This window comes from Lissotriton helveticus, chromosome 9, assembly GCF_964261635.1.
Source record: "Lissotriton helveticus chromosome 9, aLisHel1.1, whole genome shotgun sequence".
NCBI lineage: Eukaryota > Metazoa > Chordata > Amphibia > Caudata > Salamandridae > Lissotriton > Lissotriton helveticus.
The window spans coordinates 1,291,294,285-1,291,321,511 of record NC_136070.1 but is presented as its reverse complement, the minus strand read 5'-3'; the positions used below and the strand labels follow the sequence as shown (position 1 = coordinate 1,291,321,511).

Below are 27,227 nucleotides of genomic sequence, written 5' to 3'. Positions count from 1 at the left end.
AAGCTTTATGCCAAGCTCCAGTTCTAGCTACACCGAACTACAGTAAGCCTTTTACACTTTTCGTTACTGAACGTGAAGGTACAGCATTATCTGTTCTCACACAAGATCAAGCAGGACAATACAAGCCCTGTGCTTATTTTTCGAGCACATTAGATCCTGTAGCCCAGGCGCTGCCTGCGTGCCTCAAGTCAGTTGCAGCCACAGCACTAGCTATCAGACAAAGTGATTCCATAGTCTTAGGACATACCTTGACAGTACAAGTTCCACATTCCGTGGAAGTTCTTTTAAACCGAACACAAACTCAGCACTTGACAATTGCACGTTTAACAGGTTATGAATTGACACTGTTCCAGCCACACATAGAAATCAGACGCTGCAACGTTTTAAATCCTGCTACATTGTTACCATCAGCTAATTCAAATTCTGCCACACATGATTGTGTGGAAGTAGTTAACATTACGACAAAACCAAGGCAAGATCTGACAGATACTCCGTTACCAGATCCCGACCTGACACTTTATGTGGATGGTTCATGTATGAGAACTAGTACAGGAGAACTAGTCGCCGCGTATGCAGTGACTACTGACACTAAAGTTATTGAGACACACCGTATTGACACTCTGTCCGCTCAAGCAGCAGAGCTAGTTGCTCTGACACAAGCCTGCATACACGCCAAGAACTTGAAAGTTAATGTTTACACAGATTCACGTTACGCATTTGGAGTTGTACACGACTTCGGAGTGCTCTGGCAGGAGAGAGGTTTCATGACTTCTCATGGAACCAAGATTCAGCATGGTCTCCTTATTCAAGCTCTGTTAGATGCCATACACTTACCGACATCCATTGCTATCATGAAATGCAAAGCACATACGAAAGTCACTGACATTATTTCCCAGGGTAATGAACTAGCAGATCGCACAGCCAAGCTTACAGCACAGACTCTAGACATTCCAGTTAACATGACACATACTCCAGATCCGACTACATGCATGACAGTTAAGGACCCTACACAAGATGTCATAGATATCCAGTTACATGCTACTCCCGAAGAAATCAAGAAATGGTCCGAACAAGGAGGGGTCCAGACAGATCAAGGATGGTTAACAAAGGGTAGAGCCACATGGTTTCTCCCCGACTCTATGGTTCAAGTCATTATTAATACCGCACATAGTCCAGCACATTTAGGAGAAAAAGCTATGTTAGACAGTATCCAGAACATTTGGTTTAACAAGCATTTACGAGCTGCAGCCAAGCAGAAAGTCCGTACCTGTATGATATGTTGTCAGTTTAATCCAGGTAAAAGTGTCCCGGTGGAACAAGGTGGATTCCAGCCCCCTGACCACCCTTTTGAAGTCCTCCAGATGGATTATATTCAGATGGAGCGATGTCGAGGTTTCAAGTATGTCCTTGTAGTTGTATGCGCTTTGTCCAGGTGGACAGAAGCATATCCAGTCCCAGATTACACAGCCGCGACCACTGCCAAGCAGTTGGTTCGTGAGTTCTTCCCCCGTTATGGACTCCCTAGAGTCATATATTCTGACAACGGCCAGCCATTCTCATCCGAACTCATGAAGCATGTTTCCCTTTTGCTAGGGTACCAGTGGAAGTTCCATTGTGTACGCCATCCTGAAGCAGCCGGTCTCGTTGAGAGACATAATCAGACTCTGAAAATCCGAGTCGCCAAAGTGTGTAAAGAAAAAGGTGTGGACTGGCTAGTAGCTCTGCCAGTCGCTTTATTTTATATGCGCATGGTCGCACATTCCAGATCAGGTCTGTCCCCGTATGAGGTCGTTTTCGGCCGCCCCCCTAACATGTGGGGTACTCCTAGACCCCGAAGTATTACCGATGTTTCAAGTAATATGCTGACAGATTACCTAGCCTCCTTGATGTCTGCCCTCAACTCATGTCGTTCACAGGTTGCCGCCGCATTTCCAGACAATACCGAGGTGGCACCGCATGAAATCGTTCCAGGATCCATGGTGATGGTCCGCAACTTTGACAGATCAAGTCCGCTGGAGCCTCGATGGAAAGAGCCCCGACAGGTCCTCCTCACTACCCGTACAGCCGTGAAGTTGGAAGGACGCAAAGGCTGGGTACACCTTTCTCATATTAAACTTTTTAATGGACTGAAACCCGTCTTAAAGAACATTTCCCAGGATTCAAAGGATTGCCAGAATATTGTTCTCAAGGACTGTCCCGCAAAAGACATTGCTACAACCCCTCCCCTGTTAGAGAAAACTCCGCAACAGGAGTATAAACAGAAACTCCGGTCTAGTAAAATAAGTCAGTCAGTTTGATTGTCTAAGTCCTCCCCTAGGTGAAACGGTTAGACTGTTTCTGACATGTATAAAATAGACCCCCATAGTGAGAGAGTCAGTCAAAACTCAATCCGATGTATCGTTTTTCTATGTTTCATATTGTTTCTCAGCATTATGATTTCCTGCACGAGTTATGCATTTTTCCTGTATTTCCCAGTTTCACATGTAAATAAGTCTGCTAATGCTACAGCAGAGCACACGTTTAGTGATCTGCCCCCTCATGAACTCTCTTACCGCCTCGCTATGCGTAATAACTCCTTCATCCGCATGTTACATTACTCACACCAGACCAGCAATGCCACTAATTGTTGGGTGTGTGGTCGACTTCCCCCTTTCCAGACCCCGAAGGGAGTTCTGCCACTTTTTCCTTATCCATTTTCACATAATGGTTCGTGTGGAGCATGGTCCACGTTAACGTCATCCTCAACAGATATGTCTTTTCTTAACAGTACATGTTTCCCAGACAAGCAAGGTCTCCCCCACAGAACCGGGTTAGATCTAGAAAATGAAGTGTATAATTTAGGTAATTATTCGTCGAATTTCATGGTCTTGAATGTTCAGTCTGATACTACTCCAGACTTACCTGCTATTTCAGTACTACCAGTCAAAGGCGAATTATGTGTCCGAAATTATGGTTCCGTACATGTAGGACATAGTGATTGTACTACTATTGTCAAGTATAGTGACAGTGGGAAATCTATCTTTAAAGCTTCACGTCATTCTTATTTTATTTGTGGTCAAACCGCATATGTTCGCCTGCCCCTCGATTGGGAGGGAACCTGTTACATTGCCTTCCTACTGCCACCAGTTTTCCTAGCCCCACCTGATTATCATAGAAATACACATCTAGTACACATTAGACATAGAAGGGAGTCCCCAATTGTCGATTATACTGAAACTACTCTAGAACAGTATACAGATTTCAACAGAGGTTTCTTTTTCTTTATAGGACCTATCCAGAATAGTAAACTAATCCGTAGGTTAACCAGAACCCTCGAAGCTGTAGTAAATGAGACTGCCTCTGCTCTAGGTAACTTAACTGAAGAGCAATCTGCTATGAGATTTGTCGTTTTGCAAAATCGTCTCGTCCTTGACGTCATACTGGCCGATAGGGGCGGGGCCTGTAGAGTCATCGGATCTAGTTGCTGCATTTTCATTCCAAATAACGCGCCGTCTGTTTATTCGGCTATAACCAGACTCCATAAAATTGCCCATCTGATACACCAAGACCCAGGCACCTGGACATGGTCCGGTTGGCTCTGGAATATAATTTCCGCATGGGGATGGAAAATATTGTCCTTCCTAGGTATTGCAGTAGCGATCATATTCAGCTGCTGTCTCTGTATACAATGTGGCCCTGCGATTTGCGGCATTTGTGCTACCTCTTGTATCCCTAGTCCCAAGCCCCGTTCTAAATCCCGTTCCAGGATAATTCGAGACGAGCAAATGATACTGTATGAAATGATAGACGGTATCATGAAAATTGATGTTTCCTGATGGAAACGTAGTGACAAGGAGGGAATGTGGAAAAGTAAATTTTGCCATGTTCTGTGTCCCTACGTGTCATCCATCATATGTTATGTGTGCATGATTAAATATGCATATGCATTCCCCATGTCTGATTAATGACGCAATTACAGTTGTGTCCCCCTCTAGTATGCCAGTTTCCAGTCCTCGTGAATAATACGAATATCAGGCCTATGTAAAGCTACGTTGCCACGTTTCTCAGTGTGCACGTTATTCCATTATAAAGTCCCCGTTTCTAGGCCTCAAAAGGGCCCGGACACCAGATTCAGCTCCTGTCTCCTGAAGCCTTGCTGAGGAGGGATACAGCCCCCACCTGTATCCTCGACCCTTCACTTACTTCCTGCCTCGCAGTGCCCGGCCCAGCCTGGCTCAGTCTCTGAGTCTGCCAAGAGTATGTTATAGTTCCAGTTATCAGTTCAGTCCTCCTTCTCTGCATTCCTAAGCTACTGAACCTCATCAATAGTTTCCGTCATTGTCTAGCCTTCAGGGCTCCATGTTAGAGAAATACTGCATTTAATGGTCATTTAATATTCTTCAACACGCACTACATGTAGAATAATGCATGGTCCAGTCTTAGAATCAAGTTAGCCTTTCCCCTCCTAACTTCTAGTTCATATCAACATGTTCCCTAAACATCAGATACTAGATAGGGTTTAGGTACATGTCGCTCCGACCCTCCAGACTTCAGTCTCTGCTCCTAGCACAGAGTTCATAGCCCCCAGCTTCTCCTAGTGATACGTCATTGCTAGTTTGCGCGCACCATCAGGTTAGAGGTCCCGGCTCCTCAGGTAGCCCCCTCCATGGTTTCCGCCCCATTCATGACATATCCTGTTACGTCTGCACCACATGTCTATGTATACGCCCCGTTACACCTCTTTTCGCCCTTATCTTTCGCGACTGCTACGCGTCACGCCTTCTGCTCCACCCACTGCTACGCCTACTGCAATGTAATGCTATGTGTTTGCGTTATGTATATATGCTCATGTATTGTTATTAAAGTCAGCGCGCTCATCCCAGATCCAGCCCCAGCAGCTGCTGGGCCCTGCCATCCTATTCCTATGCAGGTTGTCCTGTTCCTGTCCTTATGCTGTATTAAACCTGCAAAACTCCTACTACCTCGAATCTTGACTCTTATTTATTGAGCTATCTGTTATGATATATGTCTAGTCAAAAACAGGGTATTATTTATTTATTTACCACAGAAACTTAACGCCGGCTCAGGCGAGGTTGTAGTTGCAACAACTCAGAGAGCACCTTGTCCTCCGGTGTCGATGGAGTTGGCATCTGTGTTGATGTTCTCAGAACTTGTGTAGCTTGTGGAGTCAGAACAGGTGCCGGAGGAGCCCCGGTGGAGGTCTTGGAGGGCCCAAGTGGCTTAGAGGGAAAACCCACTGGAGGTGTCCCAAAATGGAGGCTCTCCCTGCTTCTTGGTGCCCGAAGGTGGGTCACAGGGAGTTGGAAGGGATCCAAAGAGTTGATTCATGGCCTTGAAAAACTCTTGGATCATTTTCGATGTTGCAGGCGGCCCCAGATTCTCAGGTTCTGCCGGGGCAAGCTGCGGGCTTGGTTCTGAAGTTGCCTGGCTTTAGGAGCAAGAATGGGAAGGGTGGTGATACTCTCGTGCCTTCTTAGGATTATGAGAGTGGTGGAAAAGGGCTGAGTCCAGTTTTGATTTGTATTCTTTTTTTCTTTGACTTAAACTGAAGATTTGCAGCATGACAACAACCCCAGGCTCGACTCCTGTGACTTCTGGACCAGGAATGGGACTGAGGCCGACCTTCGACTTGGATCCAATCAACAAAGAGTCTAGTGGAGCTTGGTGACATGGAGCCTCACCACGTGGTCCTATATGGCCTTCTGGTTCATCAATGCGTAGTCACTGCAGGCATTAGAGTTGTGGGAAAAGAGAAAAACCAAAGGAAATGATGGACGGAGCGTTGACAATACAAGCACTCACCCCCAGTCAACTGATCTGGGTTTGATCCATCACCGTTCTTTAGCCCACTCTGCCACCCCAGTTCAGACATGGCCATATGCAAATCATTCTGACCCTGTGCCTCATGGGAACAGTCCAGCCCGAACTGCCAAGCCATGCCTTCCCTGGACCGGAAACAAGCTACCGAGGACCGGTTTCTGGCAATTCAGCCTTCTTCAGCCCGGCTTGCTTGAATCCAGTGGCAAAGTGAGCAAGGGACTCACGTCTGAGCATACCCTGCAAACTTATTATTAGGCATTAGAGTTGTGACAGGCAAACCTGATGAGAATCTGTCTGGGGCATTTTTTTCAACAGTCCTTATAGGGTTGGAAGCCTATTGTCTTGGGAGGTGACATTCCCCTTGCACATAGTAATTTTTGAGTGTAAGTTGTCTCGGAGACAACAGGCGGCTGCAGACCCGCGTCTGGCGGTGCAGAACGAAAGGAACTGACATCTGCGCCGCAGGTCATTTACGGAGATGACCAGTGTCAGTGCGGAGCCGCAGAGCACCACCTCCTGGCACACAAAGCTACTGCTGAAAAAGTTTAAGGATCCAGTGTGATGCCTGTGAAATATTCAAAAGATGGAGAATCTGTGGTGAGAAATCTCCATCAGAAAGAGAGATGCATTTGTTAGTTAGGGTAGGGATTTATGAGAGTAAATAAATAAAATGTCGGAATTTGTAAAGCGCACAGCTACCTCCACCGGAGGTGTCCCGGCGCTGTCCGTATACCGCTTAGGAACCCTTCCTGGCTTTCCTGGGAAATGTCCACTCCTGGGCACCCCCCAGGTGCAGCCAGGCATCCCAGCGCTTTTGGGGCAGTTGTGGAGGCTAAGCAAGCTATTGCCCAGAGTTGCACCGTGGGACCCATGATCAGAACAGGCACTAAGGCGAGAATATCCAGTCAGGGGAATTAATGAGCCGGAGACCCGCCGAGGCGGGAATCGAACCCTGGTCCCTGGCCAGAGCTCTGCATCAAGGTCTGCCGCTCTAACCATTGAGCCACACTTCTCCTCTAACGATTGAGCCACACTTCTCCAGAGTAATGTGGTATCCTGAGCTTAACCTGCTATGAAGTGGCTTTCCTCAGAAGATTATTTCTAACATAATGAAGTACTTTGAATTAAATACTCCGGCAGAGATTCTGTAAAAGTGTCTCAGGAGTGAGACATTGTACGTAAACTGGATGCTCAACGATGTACGCACAATATCAACTCAACGTTTGAGTCGGGCTGAAGTGTGTGATGTCTAACTACAGAGATCCAGAGTAACGAGGAAACATCTCACCCCAGTGCAGCCTATTCCACCGGTCCTGGTTTCCAGGGACAATCAGTCAACACCATGAGCTTGTTGTTGTCATACGTTTATTTAAATATTACTAAGACGATTCTAAAAGTTTCCAGACTCCGGGTTCGATCTGCCATCACGTTACAGCGTCAGAGGCATGTGATGCTCTTTTTGGTTCAACGGTACTTCGACCTTTATCCATCATCCTAATGATAGTTTATTTAATTGTTCTTTGATGGAAGATCATGTATTTCAATTTCAGCACACCAGAATATTTTGTTTGATTCACATCTCCTACACTGGGGCATTTTGCACATGATGACTTCCCACTTGTGCCAATGAGATGCCCTCCACCTCACCTGTGAGCTGCGGGGACCACTGACAGCCCTGCTCCTCTCCTCTTCCTCAGGTTTAGAACCCTCTGATATCATGCACAATGCTGACAAATCCAACTAACTTGTTTAGATTGAAATTATTCATAATGTATTTAGTAAATCAATGAACTTTTAACATTATTGAAGCACATAGAGGCAGCCTGCCACTAGCATAACAAAATTTAACATTTGAGGGGGCCCCTGCACACTACATCGAGGGCCCCCCCTCCACACTGACTCAGAATCTTGCAGGCCAGCGTACTCTGATGAGGGGGCCCCTGGAGCCCGGGAGGTACCCGCTGAAGGGGCCTATGTTACATCACTGCGACATACCACACAGGGCCCTAACAGCACGTCAGGCTGCACCAAAGGCCGGTGATCAAGAGCTCATTCTCGAAAGAGCAGTCCAGGAACCTACTTGTTTGATTTCAAATCCTGAGCTATCAATCAATGGAGTAACCTTACCAAGTGAGATCAAGGCCTGGTGGATTTCCTTCATCACAGTGCTGTATAGATCCTTCTGCCAGTCCTGCAGAACCTTCCATTCATCTTCAGAGAAATAGTCCGAAGCATTGCAAAAGGTTCCTTGTACCTGCAAGAGAAAAAGGGGGCACTCTTTACAATGCCTTATATACATGCTCCTTTTAAAATGAGAAAAAGGGGGGTTTCCTTCTCCCCCACCACCAACTTCAGTAGCTAAGAACCTCGGAGTCGAGATTGATGACAAGCTCTCCTTCACTCTCAGACCCTTTCTGTAACAGCAACGGGTGCTCTCCTTCACTCTCAGACCCTTTCTGTAACAGCAACGGGTGCTCGCCTTCACTCTCAGACCCTTTCTGTAACAGCAACGGGTGCTCTCCTTCACTCTCAGGCCCTTTCTGTAACAGCAATGGGTGCTCTCCTTCACTCTCAGATCCTTTTTGTAACAGCAACGGGTGCTCTCCTTCACTCTCAGACCCTTTCTGTAACAGCAACGGATGCTCTCCTTCACTCTCAGACCCTTTCTGTAACAGCAACGGATGCTCTCCTTCACTCTCAGACCCTTTCTGTAACAGCAACGGGTGCTCTCCTTCACTCTCAGACCCTTTCTGTAACAGCAACGGGTGCTCTCTTTCACTCTCAGACCCTTTCTGTAACAGCAACGGATGCTCTCCTTCACTCTCAGACCCTTTCTGTGACAGCAATGGATGTTCTCTTTCACGCTCAGGCCCTTTCTGTAACAGCAACGGATGCTCTCTTTCACTCCCAGACCCTTTCTGTAATAGCAACGGGTGCTCTCCTTCACTCTCAGACCCTTTCTTTAACAGCAACGGGTGCTCTCCTTCACTCTCAGACCCTTTCTGTAACAGCAATGGATGCTCTCCTTCACTCTCAGACCCTTTCTGTAACAGCAACGGGTGCTCTCCTTCACTCTCAGACCCTTTCTGTAACAGCAACGGGTGCTCTCCTTCACTCTCAGACCCTTTCTGTAACAGCAACGGATGCTCTCCTTCACTCTCAGACCCTTTCTGTAACAGCAACGGGTGCTCTCCTTCACTCTCAGATCCTTTTTGTAACAGCAACGGATGCTCTCCTTCACTCTCAGACCCTTTCTGTAACAGCAACGGATGCTCTCCTTGACTCTCAGACCCTTTCTGTAACAGCAACGGGTGCTCTCCTTCACTCTCAGACCCTTTCTGTAACAGCAACGGGTGCTCTCCTTCACTCTCAGACCCTTTCTGTAACAGCAACGGGTGCTCTCCTTCACTCTCAGACCCTTTCTGTAACAGCAACGGATGCTCCACTTCATTCTCAGACCCTTTCTGTAACAGCAACGGGTGCTCTCCTTCACTCTCAGATCCTTTCTGTAACAGCAACGGATGCTCTCCTTGACTCTCAGACCCTTTCTGTAACAGCAACGGGTGCTCTCCTTCACTCTCAGATCCTTTCTGTAACAGCAACGGATGCTCTCCTTCACTCTCAGACCCTTTCTGTAACAGCAACGGGTGCTCTCCTTCACTCTCAGACCCTTTCTGTAACAGCAACGGATGCTCTCCTTCACTCTCAGACCCTTTCTGTAACAGCAACGGGTGCTCTCCTTCACTCTCAGGCCCTTTCTGTAACAGCAACGGATGCTCCACTTCATTCTCAGACCCTTTCTGTAACAGCAACGGGTGCTCTCCTTCACTCTCAGATCCTTTCTGTAACAGCAACGGGTGCTCTCCTTGACTCTCAGACCCTTTCTGTAACAGCAACGGGTGCTCTCCTTCACTCTCAGACCCTTTCTGTAACAGCAACGGATGCTCTCCTTCACTCTCAGACCCTTTCTGTGACAGCAATGGATGTTCTCCTTCACGCTCAGACCCTTTCTGTAACAGCAACGGGTGCTCTCCTTCACTCTCCGACCCTTTCTATAACAGCAACGGGTGCTCTCCTTCACTCTCAGGCCCTTTCTGTAACAGCAACGGATGCTCTCCTTCACTCTCAGACCCTTTCTCTAACAGCAACGGATGCTCTCCTTCACTCTCAGGCCCTTTTTGTAACAGCAACGGATGCTCTCCTTCACTCTCAGACCCTTTCTGTAACAGCAACAGATGCTCTCCTGCACTCTCAGACCCTTTCTGTAACAGCAACGGATGCTCTCCTTCACTCTCAGACCCTTTCTCTAACAGCAACAGATGCTCTCCTTCACTCTCAGGCCCTTTTTGTAACAGCAACAGATGCTCTCCTTCACTCTCAGACCCTTTCTGTAACAGCAACGGATGTTCTCCTTTACTCTCAGACCCTTTCTGTAACAGCAACGGATGCTCTCCTTCACTCTCAGACACTTTCTGTAACAGCAACGGGTGTTCTCCTTCACTCTCAGACCCTTTCTGTAACAGCAACAGATGCTCTCCTTCACTCTCTGACCCTTTCTGTAACAGCAACGGATGCTCTCCTTCACTCTCAGACCCTTTCTGTAAAAGCAATGGATGCTCTCCTTCACTCTCAGACCCTTTCTGTAACAGCAACGGATGCTTTCCTTCACTCTCAGATCCTTTCTGTAACAGCAACGGGTGCTCTCCTTCACTCTCAGACCCTTTCTGTAACAGCAACGGATGCTCTCCTTCACTCTCAGACCCTTTCTGTAACAGCAACGAATGATCTCCACTCTCAGACCCTTTCTGTAACAGCAACGGATGCTCTCCTTCACTCTCAGACCCTTTCTGTAACAGCAACGGATGCTGTCCTTGACTCTCAGATCCTTTCTGTAACAGCAACGGGTGCTCTCCTTCACTCTCAGACCCTTTCTGTAACAGCAACGGATGCTCTCCTTCACTCTCAGACCCTTTCTGTAACAGCACGAATGATCTCCACTCTCAGACCCTTTCTGTTACAGCAACGGGTACTCTGCTTCACTCTCAGATCCTTTCTGTAACAGCAACGGATGTTCTCCTTCACTCTCAGACCCTTTCTGTAACAGCAACGGATGCTGTCCTTCACTCTCAGATCCTTTCTGTAACAGCAACGGGTGCTCTCCTTCACTCTCAGACCCTTTCTGTAACAGCAACGGATGCTCTCCTTCACTCTCAGACCCTTTCTGTAACAGCACGAATGATCTCCACTCTCAGACCCTTTCTGTAACAGCAACGGATGTCCTCCTTCACTCTCAGACCCTTTCTGTAACAGCAACGGATGTTCTCCTTCACTCTCAGACCCTTTCTGTAACAGCAACGGATGCTCTCCTTGACTCTCAGACCCTTTCTGTAACAGCAACGAATGATCTCTACTCTCAGACCCTTTCTGTAACAGCAACGGGTGCTCTCCTTCACTCTCAGATCCTTTCCGTAACAGCAACGGGTGCTCTCCTTCACTCTCAGACCATTTGTGTAACAGCAACGGATGCTCTCCTTCACTCTCAGACCCTTTCTGTAACAGCAACGGATGCTCTTCACTCTCAGACCCTTTCTGTAACAGCAACGGGTGCTCTCCTTCACTCTCAGACCCTTTCTGTAACAGCAACGGATGTTCTCCTTCACGCTCAGACCCTTTCTGTAACAGCAACGGATGCTCTCTTTCACTCTCAGACCCTTTCTGTAACAGCAACTGGTGCTCTCCTTGACTCTCAGACCCTTTCTGTAACAGCAACGGGTGCTCTCCTTCACTCTCAGACCCTTTCTGTAACAGCAACGGGTGCTCTCCTTCACTCTCAGACCCTTTCTGTAACAGCAACGGGTGCTCTCCTTCACTCTCAGACCCTTTCTGTAACAGCAACGGATGCTCCACTTCATTCTCAGACCCTTTCTCTAACAGCAACGGATGCTCCACTTCATTCTCAGACCCTTTCTGTAACAGCAACGGGTGCTCTCCTTCACTCTCAGATCCTTTCTGTAACAGCAACGGATGCTCTCCTTGACTCTCAGACCCTTTCTGTAACAGCAACGGGTGCTCTCCTTCACTCTCAGATCCTTTCTGTAACAGCAACGGATGCTCTCCTTCACTCTCAGACCCTTTCTGTAACAGCAATGGGTGCTCTCCTTCACTCTCAGACCCTTTCTGTAACAGCAACGGATGCTCTCCTTCACTCTCAGACCCTTTCTGTAACAGCAACGGGTGCTCTCCTTCACTCTCTGGCCCTTTCTGTAACAGCAACGGATGCTCCACTTCATTCTCAGACCCTTTCTGTAACAGCAACGGGTGCTCTCCTTCACTCTCAGATCCTTTCTGTAACAGCAACGGGTGCTCTCCTTGACTCTCAGACCCTTTCTGTAACAGCAACGGGTGCTCTCCTTCACTCTCAGATCCTTTCTGTAACAGCAACGGATGCTCTCCTTCACTCTCAGACCCTTTCTGTGACAGCAATGGATGTTCTCCTTCACGCTCAGACCCTTTCTGTAACAGCAACGGGTGCTCTCCTTCACTCTCCGACCCTTTCTATAACAGCAACGGGTGCTCTCCTTCACTCTCAGGCCCTTTCTGTAACAGCAACGGATGCTCTCCTTCACTCTCAGACCCTTTTTGTAACAGCAACGGATGCTCTCCTTCACTCTCAGACCCTTTCTGTAACAGCAACAGATGCTCTCCTGCACTCTCAGACCCTTTCTGTAACAGCAACGGATGCTCTCCTTCACTCTCAGACCCTTTCTCTAACAGCAACAGATGCTCTCCTTCACTCTCAGGCCCTTTTTGTAATAGCAACAGATGCTCTCCTTCACTCTCAGACCCTTTCTGTAACAGCAACGGATGTTCTCCTTTACTCTCAGACCCTTTCTGTAACAGCAACGGATGCTCTCCTTCACTCTCAGACACTTTCTGTAACAGCAACGGGTGCTCTCCTTCACTCTCAGACCCTTTCTGTAACAGCAACAGATGCTCTCCTTCACTCTCTGACCCTTTCTGTAACAGCAACGGATGCTCTCCTTCACTCTCAGACCCTTTCTGTAAAAGCAATGGATGCTCTCCTTCACTCTCAGACCCTTTCTGTAACAGCAACGGATGCTTTCCTTCACTCTCAGATCCTTTCTGTAACAGCAACGGGTGCTCTCCTTCACTCTCAGACCCTTTCTGTAACAGCAACGGATGCTCTCCTTCACTCTCAGACCCTTTCTGTAACAGCAACGAATGATCTCCACTCTCAGACCCTTTCTGTGACAGCAACGGATGCTCTCCTTCACTCTCAGACCCTTTCTGTAACAGCAACGGATGCTGTCCTTGACTCTCAGATCCTTTCTGTAACAGCAACGGGTGCTCTCCTTCACTCTCGGATCCTTTCTGTAACAGCAACGGATGCTCTCCTTCACTCTCAGACCCTTTCTGTAACAGCACGAATGATCTCCACTCTCAGACCCTTTCTGTTACAGCAACGGGTACTCTGCTTCACTCTCAGATCCTTTCTGTAACAGCAACGGATGTTCTCCTTCACTCTCAGACCCTTTCTGTAACAGCAACGGATGCTGTCCTTCACTCTCAGATCCTTTCTGTAACAGCAACGGGTGCTCTCCTTCACTCTCAGACCCTTTCTGTAACAGCAACGGATGCTCTCCTTCACTCTCAGACCCTTTCTGTAACAGCACGAATGATCTCCACTCTCAGACCCTTTCTGTAACAGCAACGGATGTTCTCCTTCACTCTCAGACCCTTTCTGTAACAGCAACGGATGTTCTCCTTCACTCTCAGACCCTTTCTGTAACAGCAACGGATGCTCTCCTTGACTCTCAGACCCTTTCTGTAACAGCAACGAATGATCTCTACTCTCAGACCCTTTCTGTAACAGCAACGGGTGCTCTCCTTCACTCTCAGATCCTTTCTGTAACAGCAACGGGTGCTCTCCTTCACTCTCAGACCATTTGTGTAACAGCAACGGATGCTCTCCTTCACTCTCAGACCCTTTCTGTAACAGCAACGGATGCTCTTCACTCTCAGACCCTTTCTGTAACAGCAACGGGTGCTCTCCTTCACTCTCAGACCCTTTCTGTAACAGCAACGGATGCTCTCCTTCACTCTCAGACCCTTTCTGTAACAGCAACGGATGCTCTCCTTCACTCTCAGACCTTTCTATAACAGCAACAGTTTTGATGTTCAATTAGAAAAAATGTGGATGTCCTTCCACTAACAGCCTGTGGGACAGTTGTCCATGGATTAATAATCACCAGGTTGGACTTAGGGGGCATAATAAACTTGGGTATCACCGATGAATGGATTGAAGAACTGCAAACAGTACGAAATGCTGCAGCTTGCCCTATCCGTGGCATTCACAGACGGGAATCTGTTACTGTGAATTTCACTGGCTCCCTAGCAGTTAAAGGATCCTTTATAAGGCATTAGTTTTTGTGCATCAGTCCTTATATAAACTGGGTCCACAGTACTTGATAACCAGCATTCATCCATATCTTCCAATCTGCCCACTTAGGTCCTTGTCAGCGCTCCAAGATAGAGTGCCAAATTTTTGAAAAGCCAGATGTGGGGGCCACTCTTTCTCAGTGCTGGCTTGCAAGGGATGGCATTTGCTACCCCATTATTTGACGAGCATCTCCCAGGAACTCTCTTTATGCAAGGCACTGAAGAGCAATCTCTTTGCCTTGCCTAAGGATGATGCAGGAATGTGACCTCTGGATGTCTTTATTTCTGGTATACTTCGTTTGAGTGGCCGAATGCTTTATACGTTTTCTCATTCATTGATTAATTCATTCACAGTAAAAGTAAAAAGATAAACTGTATACCCCTGTCTGCCAAAATAAACACCATTCTGGCTAATGCCAAGGGGTCAAGTACCGTGGAAAGGTTAGCAAGAAAAATGCCTCTGTGTTATGTAGATTTGTATAGCGCAATAACCACCAGAGAGGGTACCCAGGCGCTTGGGCAGGTGTGTGGTCACAAGGTGCTTACATAAAGAGCTATGTCTACAGCTTCTTGCGGAACTCGAGAAGTGAGGAGGCGACTTTGATGTATTGAGGACGGTCGTTCCGTGTCTTAGGTGTGATATAAAAGAATGAGTGACCACCAGTTTTGCTTTGCAGAGGCAGAGAGTGTGTGTGCGTGAGAGTGTGGCAGAGTGTAGTTGGTGGTTTCGTGAAAGTGTATGCAGCTGTTCCGGTATCCTGGTCCTGTGTATGGATGATGTGTTGTTAACTTGGTGTACACTGTTCCACACGGACTATGGCAGATTCACATGTAGTCATTAGGAGCATGCGCTCAAATGAGCAAGTGCCCTCACCCACTCGAAGGTGGCATTCATTCATCATTGGTGGCGCCTCGTTGGGCTGGCGCTGCAATGCCCACCAGGCCCCAAGAGAGGGCGCTTTATCAGAGATCTTTTAACCCGTTCGGTGCTCATGACGGCTCCCTGCCGTCATGAGCCACGGTAGGCGTGTGCTTAAAACAGCCGGGATCTGTCAGAACGTTGCCGCTCCGCCCATGCGCTGTTAATTCCCCGCCTGTGCGGGAGAATTAATCAGTGGGCGGAGTTCTGACGGCTCCGGCCATCCTGAGCACACGCCCACCAAGATTTTTGACGGCCGGGAGACATCATGAGTACCGCAGCGCCACGCCCAACCCCGCCCCCCTCGCAACGCGGCAGAATTCGCAGCGAAGGGGTTAATCGCAAGTAGGTGACAGGGTGTATGAGTATGAAAGAACATTGGAGAAATGTGAGCTAAAGATATTATAGACCTCGTCGAGTAATCAGTTTAATAAGGTTCCAGGTCTATGCTGACGTTAAAAACAGAGAGCCTCATTTACAAGCCCATTGCGCCGCCTGTGCATCACTTTTTCTGACGCACTGGCAGCGCAATGAGCGTGCCCATATTTACAGGACAACGGAAAGTCGCCAAGGCCTTACAAATATGGGCCCGTTTCACACATGAATCTGCATGAAAAGAGCATTCCATGGGTGTTGCTGTGGATGTTTCCATGCAACATACATGGAACCTGAGACATTCCTAGATTTAAATGCCATTAATGATTGTTTTTGTGCAGGAAGGTGTCCCATCCTGCACAAAACAAATCATCCCCGCAACGCACACACCCTTGGAGCCCGACACAATGGTTTTCTGTGTTGGGACACAGCTGCTGTTTGGGTGCCGGCACAGGGGAGAACAGGAATGCATTGTATTTTGTAGATAAGGCGTATTGCTGCCCTTTTATTTTGACACACGGTGGTGCAGTAGGAATGCCAGCCGCGCCGCAGTGCATCAATATATTGTAAATGAGGCCTAGAGTGAGAGACTACGAGACGTAATGATGCTTGTCTCGTTAAGTGAAGGTCACTGAGGGACACTAGGAGGTCACCGGGGGACACTGGGAGGTCACAGCGGGACACTGGGAGGTCACCGGGGTACACTGGGAGGTCACGGCGGACAGTGGGAGGTCAGCGGGGTACACTACGATTTCACCGGGGACACTAGGAAGTCACCCGGGGACACTAGGAGGTCACCGGGGTACATTGGGTGGTCACTGGGGGACATTGGGAGGTTATCAGGGGACACTAGGAGGTCACGGCAGACACTGGGAGGTCACCGGGGGACACTAGGAGGTCACCGGGGGACACTGGGAGGTCACCGGGGACACTAGGAGGTCACAGGGGGACACTGGGAGGTCACCGGGGGAAACCGGGAGGTCACCGGGGGACACCAGGAGGTCTCCCGGGGACACTAGGAGGTCACCGGGGGACACCAGGAGGTCTCCCGGGGACACTAGGAGGTCCTCGGGGGACACTGAGAGGTCACCGGCGGACACTGAGAGGTCACCAGGCGACACTGGGAGGTCACCAGACAACACTGGGAGGTCACCAGCGGACACTGGGATGTCACCAGCAGACACTAGGAGGTCACTGGGGGACACTAGGAGGTCACTGGGGGACACTAGGAGGTCACCGAGGGACACTAGGGGGTCACTGGGGGACATTGGGAGGTCACTGGGAGACACTGAGAGGTCCCCGGCGACACTAGGAGGTCACCGGGGGTCACCGAGGGACACTAGAAGGTCACTGGGGGACACTGGGTCATTGGGGGACATTGGGAGATCACCGGGGGACACTGGGAGGTCACCGGGAACACTAGGAGGTCAACGGCGGACACTAGGCCAACGGGGACACTAGGGGGCCACCGGGGGCCACTGGGAGGTGACCGTGGGACACTAGGAGGTCACCGGGGGGACACTAGGAGGTCACCGGGGGGACACTAGGTCACTCAGTGGACACTAGGAGGTCACCGGGGACACTGGGAGGTCACCGGGGGACACTGGGAGGTCACCCTGGGACACTAGGTCGTCACCGGAGAACACTGGGAGGTCACCGGCGGACACTGGGAGGTCACCGGAGGACACTGGGGGACACTAGGAGGTCACCAAGGGACACTAGGAGGTCACTGGGGGACACTAGGAGGTCACCCGGGGTCAATAGGAGGCCACCGGGGTCACTAGGAGGCCACCGGGGTCACTAGGAGGTCACCGGGGGACACTAGGAGGTCACCCGGGGTCAATAGGAGGCCACCGGGGTCACTAGGAGGCCACCGGGGTCACTAGGAGGTCACCGGGGGACACTAGGAGGTCACCGGGGGTCACTAGGAGGTCACTAGGGGACACTAGGAGGTCACTGGGGGACACTAAGGGGTCACCAGGGGACACTAGGAGGTCAACTGCCGATCCGCTGCCCGAGGCACCGACAATCAGCCCTGGGCCCCAGGAAGCCGTCTGGGAGGGCTAGAACTTCAAAGGAAAAAAAGGAATATAACCGAACCCGCTTTTGGAGCTAACGAGTTGAATCCTGGAAGAAGAGAGCCCTGCGGACCTGGTCGCGGCTCATCCTGTGGGAAGAACAAAATCTACGTTCCGTCCCTGTCCCCTGGAGCCCTGCAGACCTGGTTACGACTCATCCTGTGGAAAGAGCAAAACCTACGTTCCATCCCTGACGCCGGGAGTCCTGCTGTTTGGATCGTGGCTTTCATAACCCCAAGGGACGCTTCACTCTCCCCATTCCGAGCCCTGCTGACGTGGTCGCGGCTCTCGTAGCCTGTGAGGACGCTTCGTTCCCCCGACTCGAGCCCTGCTGACCTAGTCGCGGCTCGAGCCTTACAGCGCACCTGGAGTAGTACGCACCGTACTGGGGAGCGCTAGAGGACCAGCCACCCTCAAGAGTACGCGGCCGCACCTGGAGCAGTACGCACCGTACTGGGGAGCGCCCGAGGACCAGCCGCGCTCAATGGTACGCACCGCACCGGGAGCAGTACGCACCGTACTTGGGAGCGCTAGAGGACCAGCCACGCTCAAGAGTACACACCCGCACCTGGAGCAGTACGCACTGTACTTGTGGAGCGCTGGAGAACCAGTCGCGCTCAGAAGTACGAGCCGCACCGTGCGTCCACCGTCCCTGTGGTGCGCCCCGGACTAACAGTGCTCGGAAGTGCGAGCCGTGCCCGGAACTCGTTGTGCGTGGACAATAAGTGGACAACCCGCGCTCGAAGGTACGAGTTGTATGCGAACCCGCCGCTCTGGAACACCTCTGCATCACGCGACTCGAGGATTGTGAGTCGTACGCCTGATACTTCCACATCGCAGCACCTCCGTATCCTGCGGCTCGAGGATTGAGAGCCGTACGCCGGATAAGCTGCATCCATCCCCCGTGCCAGGAGTGCTAATTCCCACGGCTTCCCAGAGCCCTCCCGGACTAGAGACTATCCCCTCCTAGGAGACTGTGAGTACCTCGAGCATTCCCCCGAAGTCCCCCGCACGCACCCTTCTTTAGTCCCGTCCAATCTCAGAGTAACCCTGGTCCCTAGCCTGATTGTATATCGCATTAATAACCTGATGAGAATTGCTTTATAAAGAACGTGTTCTCCAACTGATCAACTAGTGTGGTGTCAATTTCTAGTGTGCAGAGTCTCCATGTACACGAACATAAATGCTTAATCCTACCCCCGGGAGGGTCTGACTCAAGTGCTCTGTAACGTTTATTTATTTTATTTGCGGGTTTATAAAGCGCTAGAATAAACTCCCGAAGGAGTATCTCCGCGCTCAAAGACAACAGAAGCAAGAACCAGGATAATAACAATAATAATACAAGACCAGAACTCATATTTAACTGATATTGGACTACCTCGTAACCTAACTAATTAGGCCCGAAACATAAAAGTTTTCAGTTGTTTTCTAAAAGCAAAATGATCAGAACATTGCCTAAGTTGGAAGGGAAGACTGTTCCCCAGGATAGGACCCACCACTGACAAAGCCTTGCCACCCAGTCTGGTCCTGCTAATCTTGGGTACCCTTAGCAGCAACTGATCACTTGACCTAAGGGTGTGTGTGGGAACATATGGAACAAATTTGTTTGCCAGATAGAGAGGTCCAAGGTCATGTAGTCCTTTATGTATTATACAGCATGTCTTAAATTTCACTCTTTGGCGGACAGAGAGCCAATGAAGTTCTTCCAACAGAGGTTTGGATGGAGACCTAGGGGGAGCATTGAGGACCAACCTGGCTGCGGTGTTCTGTATCACCTGCAGTCGGTCCAACACCTCTTCATTAGCGGACACCAGGAGACCATTACAGTAATCAAGCCGGCTGATCACTAAAGCCTGAACCAAAGTCCTTCTGATGGAGTCCGGAAGGAGCGGGAATATCTTACGGAGGAGTCCTATCACATGAAAACAGGACCCCACCGTATTGTTTCCATGTTGTTTCATTGTCAGCTCCGGCTCCAGGCGAACCCCAAGGTTCTTGATTACTTGTTTTGGTTCGGGAACTGGCCCCAGATCTAATGGCCACCAATCAGGGGACCATAGTATCTTAGCCTCACCGAAAAGCTTCACCTCAGTCTTACCAACATTGCACTGAAGAAAGTTGGAGGACATCCACTGGGATACTGCTTTCATCCCCTCGGAGAAAGATTGTTTAACCTCCGGGGTCAAAGATTTAAATGGAAAAAGCAGCTGGAGGAGGGGGTCACGGGGTGGCCAGAAGTAACTACCTCTGTCCCCTAGAGACCTTCCCCCTCTAACACACCCCCTCAAACTCTTGGTTTAATACTGAGATTAAAAATGAAAGACGGGCACTCAGACTAGCGGAAAGAACCTGGAGACACCAGCCCTCACCCTCCCATCTTGCACGTCTCAGACGTGCTGGATCCACGTACAAAAAACACATCCTCAAGCAAAAGGCATCCTTCTTACGCACTCAACTTGATTGTGCCAAAAACAGACCCAGGGAACTCTTCAATATCATTTTTATAAACACTTCCCCAGCACCTCCTAATATGATAGCCTCCTCAGCCAGATGCGACGAAATTGCCCATTTCTTCTCAGAAAACAATGCCAAAATTGATCAATCCTTCCTTCCCACACAACCACCCTCCAACACGCTCCCTAACGACCCTTCTCACCCACCCACCCACTTCTCTACCCCCCCCAACCACTCCACTGGCCTCCCTGCTACCACTTCACCGGCTACCAACTCCCCTAACTCACAACTAAAGAGCAATGCATCCTTGCTCAGTTTCCTCCCGTCACTGAGCTAGAAGTCCTCAAAATAATTGGCAATCTTAAACCGTCCTCCCACACAAAAGACTCTGTACCCTCCAACCTTGTCCCTACCCTTAAGCACATCATCACCCCATTCTGGACCAAAATCTTCAACACCTCTCTCTCAACGTACTGTGTCCCCGCCTTCCTTCAACTTGGACAAATCTTGCTCATAATTAAAAATCCTAAAGCTGACCCCAATGACCTAAACAATCTCCGCCCTATCACCAGCCTCCTCCTTCTCTCAAAGGTCCTTGAAAAATGTGTCCTACTACAACTTGACAAACACATCGAAAACTTCAACCTACTTGACCCCCTTCAGTCTGACTTCAGGAAAGGCTGCAGCACCGAAACGGCAATGCTCAATGTCATAGATGACATCCATCAATCACTTGATAATGGCCTGCCTTCTTATCCTTCTTGATCTCTCCGCAGCTTTCGATACAGTCAATCATCAGCCCTACTTAATGTTCTTAGGGCCCGTTTCGGCCTTAAAGGCACCGCCTTCAAATAGTTCACCTCTTACCTTCAACACCGAACTCAGCAAATCAAAATTCAAAATTGTCTCTCTAAGCCCACTCCAGTCTCCCTTGGAGTCCCCCAAGGATCAATTCTCTCTCCTTCCCTCTTTAACCTCTTTATGGAACCCCTCACAATCATTCTTTTTTTTTTTTTTTACTTTTTATTATATAAAACAAGCATTTACAATGCAACGGTTTCGCCTTTGGAAAAGTTTGAGCTATTGGCATTGTAAATGACAACATTTGTATTTATGTGTTGGTTTTGAAAACAGATAAATAAATGGCATTGTCCTTTACATTGCCAATAGCTCTAACTTTTCCAAAGGCGAAACCGTTGCATTGTAAATGCTTGTTTGTAAGGTATTGAAATCACTGGAAAACACTGGGAAAAAAAAACACCAGAATTGACCAAAAATAAAAACTGAAAACAGGAAAGCCTACTTATAGGTAACATTCTCAAAACCATCCATCAAATATTCATCTCTGTGCCACACAATTTTTTTACCCACCCATTCCGACTCGTATGTACCATTACACCCCGCTCTCTCATTGAAATGCTCCTCTCACACATACTCACAGACACGCAGCCTTTCGTCTTTCAAATTTCCTTTTTCTAACAATTCCTGCTTACTTTGCCTTCTCACACACTTAACCTCTCTTTCACTGCCTTCTCCTGCTCACTTCCCTCTTTTTCTTACCCCCTTCTCACAGACACTTTCAATGTTCTGCTTCCTTACAAAGATGCATGCAAACACACAAGCATGACTATGTTTTTTATGCACCCTGTCACCAGTCCAAATATTGAATAATCATTTTTTTAAACTTAACGTAGCTGAAAACAAAGCTGTATTCCACAATTTGGCAATAACAACTTAGCTGCCCTACTCACACAGTCTAAATAGAAACTTCTATGAGGAGATTTCGACTTAAATCAATGCATGACGATTTCAAGAAAAAACATGAATAGTAGATTGACTTCATATACAACAATTAAAGGTACATGCATTAACGATTTGTAATACATAATCGATAAGTAACTAGATAAATACATGGCTAGATAAATGGACACACATAAAAGACTAAACAAATAGACAATTTATAAGCAGTATGGCTGGGAGCAGTGCCGAAGACACATTCAGTTGGAAGCAGTGGTATCACAAAACAATTAACAAATGAGCAGGAGCAGCTGGGAGCTGTGCCGTCTGAAAACAACGAATTAAAAAAACAATATAAGTGCAAAGTGCGTTGTTGTGGGGAATTGCGCAATAAGCCACCAAAAAAAAAAGAAGACATTGACAAAGCTACGGCTGAAAGCTAGGAACAAGTTATATGATGTAGCCTGTGCTAGCCGCATCTTAGCACTTTTTTCTGGCAGGAGTACTGTGGGGGGGATAGGATAGGTGAAAGAGGGGCAAGCAACATCAGGGGAGGGCGAGCAACAAACTGAGAGCGGGTAAGGGGAGGGCAGAAGCTGAAACAAATGACAAGCAAAGAGGACCACGGGGCAAGCACAAACAACAGGAAAGGAAGAATGTGGAAGGGGCACCAGCCAAGCGAGGACTAGGGATGGGGCATGGGACAAGAACAAATAACAGTGGAGTGGGCACGGGGCAAGCACGAACAACAGGGTGGGAGCAGGAGACAAGCAACAACAGAGCAATGATTTTACAGACACAAAACGTAAACCAGTGAAGACAATTATAGACCAGAAACAACAAGGAGCAATTGGGTACCGATGCGAGTGCGCAGCATACGCCCGTTACTGGCTGTAAAAAAAAACATCGATCCATGGAGCGAGCGTTTGCATATCAGAATAAGCAAGGGGAGAGGGATCAGCAGCGATGCGCGGGCTGCAGGGGAGAAAAGAACCCGGCAAGCAGGAGGCGGGGAGGGGGGGGGGGGCAGCTGCAGCCCAAGGAGAGGGAGCGAACATTAGCATACATGAAGAGCTGGTCAAAATTTTTTTAAAAAAACATTTCTGAGCCTGGAGACGATCCATAAGAGTCAACTACTGAGAAAACAAGACAGACGAGGGCAGCACGAGGAATGTGAGACAAAGAAAGAGCATAGGTAGAACTGTGTAAATCCATGGACGGCGGGAGGGGGCGGGAGTGGACACGGACGGCGGGAGGGGGCGGGAGGGGGCGGGAGTGGACACGGACGGCGGGAGGGGGCGGGAGGGGGCGGGAGTGGACACGGACGGCGGGAGGGGGCGGGAGGGGGCGGGAGAGGACACGGACGGCGGGAGGGGGCGGGAGAGGACACGGACGGCGGGAGGGGGCGGGAGGGGGCGGGAGTGGACACGGACGGCGGGAGGGGGCGGGAGAGGACACGGACGGCGGGAGGGGGCGGGAGAGGACACGGACGGCGGGAGGGGGCGGGAGAGGCACACGGAGGGGGCGGGAATGGACAGACTACGTAACTCCGCCCTGGGAAAAAATCTCGGGAACGCCCCCGAATCTGGTCCGGCCTTGACGGACAGATCTCTGTTCCAATGGCTAGCCTCCATTTATGGAGCTAGCCAATGGGACAGGGGGGCGTATTCCATTCTCCTTACTGGAAATCAAGAGATTTCTCTGGAGGCGGAGCTAAGAGCTCCGCCCTCCAGCGAAACCTAACAAAAGGAAACAACACATCAAACATACAAGCAAGGCAATACAGCAATAATACAGCCATTAAGTCTGTGCTCAAGGAGGACGGGAGATATAGGACAACAGGAGAAAAGATTTTTGGAATACAGATGAGGGGAGGGTGCCAAAGGTAGAATTGCATATGAACAGCACAATATACCACAGCTAAAAGGAATGTGGGTCAGGGCGACTGGGAAGGACTAGGAATCGCAGTGAGTGGGGGCGTACAGATATCTCCACGATATGAGTTCCACTGGTTCCAAATCTTCCCCCATTTTTTGGGTCTGCCTCTTGCCATATACACGGTCTTCTCTCTGAACATGCACCAGTCCAGACTCTCTTTCCAAGCAGTCACTGTAGGCGGCCTCAGGGACCCCCACAACTGTGCAATATCCCTCTTCGCAACCATATTGGCACGAGTCACCCACCGAAGCTGCGACGCGTCATAATCATTCGGTCCCCACACATTCAATAAACATTGTCGGGCTTCCGGCATCATCACAACAACCGTTACTTCATCCATCACCTCATGTATACGTTTCCAAAATCGCACCACCTCAGGGCATTCCCATATGATATGGAGATAGGTGCCAAGGAGACCACACCCACGCCTACACATGCCATCCGTGGAGTAGCCCATATGGATCAGACGGGGACCGGTGACATAGATTCTGTGGAGGATCTTGAGTTGGACCAGACGGAGGCGGGCCGGAATCGCCACCTCCCTGGGAGAGGAAATTGCGGACTGCCAGTCCTCATCATCCAGTTCAATACCATCAGCAATCCAAGCTTCACGAAGGCGATCAAGCAGACTCGATCGGTCATTGATCATTTTCTTATAGAACAATGAGATAGTACTGTCTGGCACATAACCGTCTAGTACACGATCTTCAAGGGGGGAGGATTCTGGAATATCACTACCCACTGGCAACACAGAGTTCAGAGCATGGCGAACCTGGACATAACGAAACTTTTCCCTGTCACTAAGCTTGTACTCTACTTGCAGATCTGAGAAGGACTTCACCTCTCCTTTAACCCAGAGATCACGCACTTTACTAATACCGATCGTGTCCCATTTATCAAATCCCTTCGTCTTCCATAGGCCACCCAACTTCGCAGAGGCATAGAGCGGAGTTGCACCAGTTAGTTTATCACTCCAGCCCATAGCCGCCGTTGCGCTATGCCATACCCGCACGGCTATAGCGGTAGGTCCCGAGAGTTGTGAACGCGAGGGTCCCGAATAAAGCGTCCTGTAGTAATCACCACCCGGGAGCAGCCACTTATCCATTTCAAATGCTGGATTCAACGCCGGGCCATACATCCCGTGGTTGATGGCAGCAAGGTGGGAGGCCCAATAATACCTACGAATATCCGGGAGCGCTATACCGCCATCATACCAGGGTAGTGTAAATTTTGGAAGAGCGATGCGTGAACGTCCGTCCCATATTAATTGCCTCTGCAACGATTCTACTTCCCGAAAATATTTCGACGGGATGACATCAAAACTATTCTGAAGTGCGTATAGGAACCACGGTAAGGACATCATCTTAAAAAGGGCCGCACGCCCTAGGGGAGATAACGGTAATTTACGCCAACGCGCTACATCGGAGCGCAACCTTTGGAGTGGGGGGAGTAAATTGCGTTCGTAGCGAACCGCCGGATCCAACGAGATAAACACACCCAAGTACTTAAAGCCAGACTGCGACAACTGGATGGGACAGCCCCGCGGCAAACGGGGGACATCACCCGCAAGTACATAAATGTAGGATTTCGACCAATTAATGATAAGGCCCGAGTTCTTCCCGAAGGAGTTAAGTACGTCAAACAATACGTTGAGCGATTTTTGGGGAGATGTAAGGTACAATAAAATATCATCCGCGTATAAGAAAATGTGATCTTCAAATTCCGGCGTCCAGCGTATACCCTTCATCGAAGGTTCCCACCGTAGCCAAGCGGCGAGTGGCTCCAACGTCAAAGCAAAGAGGAGCGGGGACAACGGACAACCCTGCCGCGTGCCCCTTCCAAGAGTAAAAGGCACGGAGACACGGCCATTAACCACCACCTGTGCCAGTGGCGTTTCATACAGGAGTTTGACTCAACCAATAAAACCAGCGCCGAATCCAAATTTGGCGAGTACCGCCCAGAGATAAGACGATTCGATTGTATCAAAGGCCATCGTGGCGTCCAAGGACGCCAAGATGGCTGGTTCACGCAGCGTCGGGGCCCTCGCGAGAACACCATGTAAACGTTGCAAATTTAGTGCCGTGTTACAGTGCGGGATAAAACCCGATTGATCCGGATGAATCAGGTCGCTAATAACCGTAATCAGACGATTAGCAAGCAGTTTGGTGAGGATCTTAGGCTCCGCATTTAAGAGCGAAATGGGTCTATAAGACGAGCAGCGATCTCGTGGTTTACCCTCCTTATGGAACACCTCAATGGTAGCAAGACGCTGATCTCTGGGGAGGGAGCCACTGTCTCGCGCAGCCAAAAACATATCACGGAGATAGGGAGCTAGAGTATCAGGGCGTAATTTATACAGTTCAACAGGAAGGCCATTGGGACCCAGAGCCTTGCCGGAACGAATGGAGCGCAGCGCGAGAGCCACCTCATCCACCGAGGGCGTGGCATCCAAACAGTCCCGATCCGATTCCGACAAACATGGAAGTGCTATATCTCGAAGCAACAACTGCGAATCCTCCTCTGGCCTGTCGGACACCGAGGTATAGACCTCCCGAAAATAGTCAGCAAAGCATTTAACAATTTCAGCAGGGTCCGTTACACGCACACCACCACATGTCTCAATCACCGGAACCACTCGACTCGCCCTCTCCCTTCTGTCCAGCCAGGCAATCAATTTTCCTGGTTTATCACCCACATCATATAGCCGACCCTGCTGTTCCCTACTCATCATCTTGGCCGCATCAGTAACCAAAGTTTTATATTCTAATTGTTTAAGGCGGAGGACATGTAATGCTTCTCGAGACACCTCTCGTTCCAATGCAGTCTCCAGGTCTGTGATTTCAGTCTCGAGCTGAACAATTGCCTCATTCTTACATTTCTTAGCACACCCCACCAAAGACAATGCCTGCCCCCTGATCACAGTCTTGAAGGCTTCCCATAACGAAACAGGCGAGGTTACAGAACCAGCATTCTCAGTAAAATACAGATAAAATGATTTAATCAATTCAGTGCGAGTCTTAGGGTTAAGAAGATACCAGGGGTTAATCGGGGCCACCCTCCCTTCGGCGCCGATGCCAAGATTAAAATGAAACCAAATAGGGGAATGGTCTGATATACCCCGGGCCAAGTGCCTAATATCTCCAATCGAAGGGGACAGGGCAGGATATAATCCAATCTAGAAAGACTACCATGAGCTCCCGAATGGAAAGTAAACTGTGTTTGCTCTGGATGCATTAGTCTCCAACAATCTATAAGTCCCAATGTTTCCAGGAAGTCACCCAACCAGGATTGCGCAGCAGGAAGATCTCGGGGCGGATAGCGGTCTATTCTGCCAGAAATGACGGAGTTAAAATCACCACCCAGTATCAAAACACCCTCCGGGAGACCCAGAACCCTCCGCCCCAGGTCCGTAAAGGTCGTGGATTGTAAGCCCGGAGGGACATACA

The 27,227-nt window shown here is 49.4% G+C and overlaps 1 protein-coding gene across 1 annotated transcript in view; it reads right to left on the bottom strand.

Annotated features, from left to right (window-relative positions):
- LOC144782517 (uncharacterized) overlaps positions 1-27,227 on the bottom strand; it is a 116,490-nt gene that overhangs the window by 65,297 nt on the left and 23,966 nt on the right. Inside the window, exon 2 of the mRNA XM_078661921.1 lies at positions 7,948-8,074. Within this exon, the coding sequence (XP_078518047.1) occupies positions 7,948-8,074 (127 nt within the window). The remainder of the gene's footprint in view (positions 1-7,947; positions 8,075-27,227) is intronic.